At 30.9% G+C, this 7,301-nt stretch overlaps 1 protein-coding gene across 1 annotated transcript; it reads left to right on the top strand.

The window, feature by feature from the left end:
* Positions 1 to 3,233: 3,233 nt before the first annotated feature.
* Positions 3,234 to 5,611, top strand: LOC114305215 (uncharacterized). Its single transcript, XM_082913260.1, has 4 exons — positions 3,234 to 3,432; positions 4,111 to 4,323; positions 4,420 to 4,892; positions 4,964 to 5,611. The coding sequence occupies exons 1-4, from the start codon at positions 3,234 to 3,236 to the stop codon at positions 5,609 to 5,611; spliced, it is 1,533 nt and encodes a 510-aa protein (XP_082769386.1).
* The last annotated feature ends 1,690 nt before the right edge of the window (positions 5,612 to 7,301 follow it).

Below are 7,301 nucleotides of genomic sequence, written 5' to 3'. Positions count from 1 at the left end.
ATAATTTTTATTTAAAAGTAAAAATAAATAAATAAAGTTACTTGTAAACAATGTAGAGAATATATCAAGGTTGTAGTGTAGTTCCAAATCTGTGTTTTGTGATCCTAATTTGGTGAATTGCGAGTCGGTAAATTGCAAAGCAACAAAGGGAGATAAAGAAGACAAAGAAAATACGAAGATACTTAACAAGTACTGTGAATAAATAAAAAAATAAAGAATTTCTTACAATTTTAGGATTTTAGAGTTTTAGCCTTGTTGTAATTGGAGTTGTATGCACTCACCAAAAAAAAAAAAAAATATTGTGTATCAGTATTTGGTTGGGATTAGGATTTCAAAAAAAAAAAAAAAAAAAAAAAAAAAAACAAACAAACAAACAAACAAACGTGGGTGTGTGTGTCAGGGGGTTTGAGATATATTTGGGAGGGCTATGTATTATGAGGGGCACTGCACAGTGTGAAAGCCAGACCCCACTAAAAAAAAAAAAAAATTCAATAGTCGGGGGGGTTACATGACCCCCCTGAGCCTCACGTCCCACTACACCATCCACGCCAAGAAAGAAATATTGATTGTAACTTATCGGTCAATAAAAAATTGTAAAGAATTAAGTAGATAAATATTATCTCTTACTAATTTAATATTATTGCGGTGTCTATTCCAAATAAAAATTACTTATTAAATGGTAATACAGTAACATAATATCACCATTTATCTAATATTTACTCTGGATGAAATTTATACGACCCATCCCAAGAAATCTGTAGCTGCTCTCTTACTTCTATGTGGGTTACTATATTATTTCCCATAACTACTAGAAATATGATTTTTTTTGAAAAAATCTCTTACAATTAGATTGTTCTAGCCATAATGTAGTTGTAATCTATACTACCATTATATTTCATTGATTACGTTAATATATTTTATTATTTGTCATATTAAGAAAAAAAATTAATTAGCTAAATGACCCTTGCATATTTAAAAAAAAAAACATTTGTTGTAGTTGTTAGGTTCTAATGCAATTATCATTTCACAATTCAAATTGGTGTCTCTATCATACAATTTTTTGGTTCTATATTTTATATAAACTTGTCCCTAATATATTATTCTTAGCTTTGCTTTTTCCCACATTCCTTGGAATGGGAATGGGAGTCACCAACGACCCTCCAAGAACCAATGGACTTTTCCTTGAATATCGTAGGTGCAAATTGTCAGAAAAGAGAAACATTAAAATGAGAAATTTAGTAGTTTACAATTGACAACACCATCCACGCCAAGAAAGAAATATTGAGAAATTTAGTAATTTATAATTGACTACACCATCCACGCCAAGAAAGAAATATTCATTGTAACTTATCGGTTAATAAAAAATTATAAAGAATTAAGTAGATAAATATTATCTCTTACTAATTTAATATTATTGCGGTGTCTATTACAAATAAAAATTACTTACTAAATGGTAATACAGTAACATAATATCACCATTTATCTAATATTTACTTTGGATGAAATTTATACGACCCATCCCAAGAAATCTGTAGCTGCTCTCTTACTTCTATGTGGGTTACTATATTATTTCCCATAACTACTAGAAATATGATTTTTTGAAATAATCTCTTACAATTAGATTGTTCTAGCCATAATGTAGTTGTAATCTATACTACCATTATATTTCATTGATTACATTAATATATGTTATTATTTGTCATTTTAAGAAAAAAAATTTAATTAGCTAAATGACCCTTGTATATTTAAATAAAAATTGTAGTTGCTAGGTTCTAATGCAATTATCATTTCACAATCCAAATTGGTGTCTCTATCATACAATTTTTTGATTCTATATTTTATATAAACTTGTCCCTAATATATTATTCTTAGCTTTGCTTTTTCCCACATTCCTTGGAATGGGAGTCACCAACGACCTTCCAAGAGCCGTAGACTTTTCCTTGAATATTTTAGGTGCAAATTGTCAGAAAAGAGAAACATTAAAATTAGAAATTTAATAGTTTACAATTGACTACACTATCCACGCCAAGAAAGAAATATTGAGAAATTTAGTAGTTTATAATTGACTACACCATCCACGCCAAGAAAGAAATATTGACGGTAACTTATCGGTCAATAAAAAATTATAAAGAATTAAATATATAAGTATTATCTCTTACTAATTTAATAATATATCACCGTTATATCTAATATTTACTTTAGACGAGGTCTATACGACCCATCACAAGAAATCTGTAGTTACTCTCTTACTTCCATGAAGGTTACCTCATTATTTCCCATAAGTACCAGAAATAGGATTTTTTTGAAAAAAATCTCCCAAAGATTAAATATACATATGATTAGAGGCGGAGAGACGTGGGGCTCAAGAGGGTCACGTGCCCCCTGACTTTTGAATTGTTTTTTTTTTTTTAGTGGGTCTGGCTTTCACACTGTGCAATGCCCCTGCTAATACATAGCCCTCCCAAATAGATCTCAAACTCACTGACACACACACCCACATTTGTTTTTTTGTTTTTTTTGGAATCCCAATCCCAACCAAATACTGATACACAATCTTTTTTTTGGGTGAGTGCATACAACTCCAATTACAGCAAGGCTAAAACTCTAAAATCCTAAAAGTGTATGAAATTTTTATTTTTTTATTTATTCACAGTACTTGTTAAGTATTTTCGTATTTTCTTTGTCTCCCTTTGTTGTTTTGTAATTTACCGACTCACGATTCATCAAATTAGGATCACACAACATAAATTTGGGAATACACTACAACCTTGGAATCCTCTCTTCATTGTTTACAGGTAACTTTATTTATTTATTTTTACTTTTAAATAAAAATTATGAGTATTAATTTATAGTTATTTGTTAAGTTTTGATTTGTAATTTTTTTTTGATTTGTTATTATTTATGTTAAAATAAGAGATTTTGATATGCTAAAATTATGAATTTTAATTGGTGGTGATTTATATTAAAATTAGGGATTTTGGTTTGTTGTTGTTTGTGCGAAAATTAGGGATTTGATTTGTGCTAAAATTAAAAATATTAATTTGCAATGATTAATATTTAAATTAGGGATTTTGATTTGTTATAATTTGAGCTAAAATTAGAAATTTTGATTTGTTGTGATTTACGCTAATTTAAATTTTTTTATTTGTGTTAAAATTGGAGATTTTGATTTGTGGGGGTTTGTGATTTTGATTATGAATTTTTATTTTGATTTTTAGTTTTTTCAAACAATCATGGAGAAATATTTCAAAAGAAAATCAAAATTGGAATCATCTCTTCCTCAAGAAGAAGATGATAATTATTCTTCCGCAAAACAAAGTCCCATAGAAATCAACTTAGTAGACTTTCTTGCAGATCCAGGACTACGGCCTCAGATTATGGACTATAATGCTAATGATCGAGACCAAATTCGTAGGGCATATCTACAAAAAGGTCCTTGTCAACCTCGTGATCCTAATTTTCCACAAAAATCATTTGGACAAAAACTTCGGCGATTTAACCAAGCTTGGTCTAGTAATTTCCTAATTAGTTAGAGTATAGCGTAGCAAAAGATGCAGCATTTTGTTTATGTTGTTATTTTTTCAAACCCGATATTAGAGATCAAGCTAGTGGTGATTCTTTTGTTGGTGAGGGTTTCTCAAATTGAAAGAAAAAAGAAAAAATTCAGACTCATGTTGGAGGTCCTAATAGTGCTCATAATCAAGCTTCGAGTAAATGTCAAGACTTGTTAAATCAAGACCAACATATTCAAACGATTTTTTTCAAACAATCTGATCAAGCTCGAATTGAGAATCGAACCCGTTTGAATTCATCTATTGATTGTGTCAAATTTCTTCTAAGACAAGGACTTGCATTTCGTGGGCATGATGAATCTGAAAATTCAAGTAAATAAGGAAATTTTCTTGAACTTCTCAAGTTTCTTGCTGATCATAATGAAGATGTCAAAGTGGTTGCATTGAGCAATGCTCCACAAAATCTCAAGTTGACATATTCTGATATTCAAAAAGATATTGTAAATGTGGCTGCATTTGAAACTATCAATGTGATTATTAGAGATCTTGGCGATGCGCTTTTTTTTTTTTTTTTTTTTTTCTATTTTGATTGATGAAGCCCGTGACATATCAATCAAGGAGCAAATGGTACCTGTAATACGATATGTTGACAAAGAAGGCCAAGTGATTGAGCACTTTTTGGGTATTGAGCATGTTACTAATACAAATGCTCTCTCTCTCAAACAAGCTGTGGAAAATTTATTCTCCAGACTTGGATTGAGTATTTCCGGATTGCGGGGTCAAGGATATGATGGGGCTAGTAATATGCAAGGTGAGTTCAATGGTCTTAAAACACTTATACAAAAAGAGAATCCTTGTGCATATTATGTTCATTGTTTTGCTCATTAATTGCAATTGGGACTTGTAGCCGTGGCAAAAAATCATAATCAAATTGCTTTACTTTTCACTTTGGTTTCTAATGTGGTGAATGTTGTTGGAGCATCATGTAAACGTCGAGATATTGTTAGGGAGAAAGAAGCTGCAAAAGTTGTTGAGGCACTTAATACTAGAGAGCTATCTAGTGGGCAAGGTTTAAATCAAGAAGCTAATCTTAAACATGCTGTTGATACACGCTTTGGTTCACACTATGGTACTTTAGTAAGCTTGGCTAGTATGTTTTCAACAATGATTGATGTGCTTGAAATGATTTCGGAGGATGGTTCAAATTCAGAACAACAAGCAGAACCAAATGTATTGTTGGACTCAATTCAGTCATTTGAGTTTGTGTTCAACCTTTATTTGATGAAAACGATATTGGCTATTACAAGTGAGTTGTCGCAAGCACTACAAAGGAAAGATCAAGATATTGTTAATGCCATGAAATTAGTTCAAAGTTCTAAAGTATGGTTCCAAAAGATGAGGGAGGTGGTTGGACATCTTTACTTGATGATATTTTGTCTTTTTGTGAAAAGCATGAAATTGATGTTCCCCAAATGGAAGATATGTTTGTAGCTCGAGAGAGAAAAAAGTGCAATGCTCAAGAAATTACAAACTTACATCACTATCGCACTGAGTTATTCTACATTGTTTTGGATATGCAAATTCAAGAACTAAATGCTCGTTTCACTAAGTCGAACACTGAGTTGTTACTTCGTGTGGTATGTTTGAATCCATCTAACTCTTTCTCTAGTTTTGACAGGAAAAAGTTAATTCATCTTACTGAATTTTATCCCAAAGAATTTTCTTCAGTAGAGCTCATGGTACTTAATGATCAACTTGACACGTATATTATCGACATGTTATCCAGTAGTGAGTTCTTAATGTTGAATGGAATTGCTGATCTTGCTAAGAAAATGGTGAAGACTGGAAGAGACAAAGTATATTTATTGGCGTATTTGCTCTTGACTTTAGCATTAATCTTACCTGTTGCAACTGTTACTGTTGAGAGGACATTTTCAGCTATGAATATTGTGAAGAATCCATTGCGGAACCGAATGAGTGATGAATGGATGAATGATAGCTTGGTTGTTTACATTGAGAGAGATATTTTTGATGGCATTAACAATGATACTATTATTGAAAGATTTCAAAAGATGAAAACTCGTTGGGGTCAATTGTAAAAGTTTACAATTAAATTTTTTTTATAATGAATATTGATTTTTAATGTTTAACATTAGCTCGAAAAATTATTATTATGTTATTGTTATTGATTGGGGAAGAAAAATTTTGAGATTATAATTAATAAGTGCCCCCCCATATTAAATTCCTGGCTTTGCCACTGTATATGATCTGTAAAATATGTATTTATTTGCAGTTTGCTCTATCAAATATGTATTTTGTATAATTTTTATTTTTGTCTTCAAAGTATGCACCTTTTATTGCATTTAGCCTTCAATCTTTTAATTTTGTTTTTTTGTAAACTTCCCATTATTAATTTCAAACCACTCTGACACCAAGAATTAAAATGTAACAAATTGCATACTTTGAAGATTAGAGTAGAAAAATCAAAAAAATTGGGTGTAATATAACATATTGCATATTAATAAAATTAACTCTTTTTAATTCTTTTGTGGATTCATGTAATAAAAATGTCCCATGTATCTAGAGGACGTGTCATATTAAAAAATAAAGAGCCCAAACATTGTATATGTGCTATTCTTCCCATGTAGAGTAAATAGTGACTTACATTTGTTAGGTAATTAGAAATAAAAGATGACTTATTTGATGTGTATTGCGATTTTCATTTGTTGGGATACCACATAGATAATGGCCCCGTTTGGTAGAGCTGTGGGAAAGTGATTATAACTTATAGTCTAACAGCTTATAGCTTATAGCTATGAACATAAACTGATTTTTGACTTATAAATTAAGCTTCTCATCCCCCACTCAAAGAATAAGTTGATTTTTGACTTACAAGAAGCTATAAGCTGTATTGTTAAGCTGAATCAAACACATCAAAATAGCTTAAATTAAACTGCCTCGTTTGGGAACAGGCTAATTTAGTAACTTTTTGGCTATTTGGCTAAAAAGGTAAGTAAAAAAAACTTGTATGTTTGGGATGACTTTTTGGCTAATTACGAAAAGATGTGCAAAAAGTAGAGAGAAAAGAGAATCTTTGACTTTTTGGTATGGGTTGTTGGCTTTTTGGCTAATTTAGTAACTTTTTGGCTAATTGGCTAAAATAGCCTCTTGCCAAACGAGGCCTAAAAAGCTGAAATAAGCTGGAAATAAGCCCTACCAAACAGGGCCAATATCACATAGTACTCTGTATGTTTAATAATTTTCTTAGCATGGTGTCACCATAGCATTCAATATTTGTTAGCCGATCTAGGTTGAGCTTGTATACATAGAGTAAATGTTATGAAGGCTGCTCTATATCACTCTTTTCTTTTTCTTCTTTTTCCCACTCTTTTATATCACGAATACATGATACCATATTTTTTGTCTTCAATATTTCCTTAATCATTGTTTCCAAACAAAAAACCAATCACAAGTATCCACATAGGTGATGATACAAAAGGGTAACAAAAAACAAGTGATACATAATTACATAGCATTTCTCAAATGTTATATATAAACATATTTTTTTATAATCCCAAGGGATTGGCCAAACGGTATAAACTTGAGGATAAAATTCATGTTCTCGAGTTGGAGTCACACCAACGGGCCACTAGAGGTTTGCCTGGTCATTAAACTTGGAGTCGCACAAGCTAGTTTGGACACTTGATTAAAAAATAAAATTAATTCCTATATAATAAGAAAGAAAGAAAGAAAATATATGGTAGCATTTGGTAGAGCTTTCTAAATATG

The sequence above is a fragment of the Camellia sinensis genome, chromosome 2, assembly GCF_055761805.1.
Source record: "Camellia sinensis isolate YWXY chromosome 2, ASM5576180v1, whole genome shotgun sequence".
In the NCBI taxonomy this organism is placed as follows: Eukaryota; Viridiplantae; Streptophyta; class Magnoliopsida; order Ericales; family Theaceae; genus Camellia; species Camellia sinensis.
The sequence above is the reverse complement of the archived record's forward strand: the minus strand, read 5'-3'. Positions and strand labels throughout refer to the sequence as shown.

What these genes read in the sequence shown, in the direction of transcription:
- LOC114305215 (XM_082913260.1), top strand. Translation starts at nt 3,234, where the DNA reads ATGGAGAAATATTTCAAAAGAAAATCAAAATTGGAATCATCTCTTCCT. An exon ending in TGGGGCTAGTAATATGCAAG is followed by an intron (nt 4,324 to 4,419) that starts GTGAGTTCAATG and finishes TGGGACTTGTAG; the next exon opens with CCGTGGCAAAAAATCATAAT. An exon ending in AATTAGTTCAAAGTTCTAAA is followed by an intron (nt 4,893 to 4,963) that starts GTATGGTTCCAA and finishes TTTTGTGAAAAG; the next exon opens with CATGAAATTGATGTTCCCCA.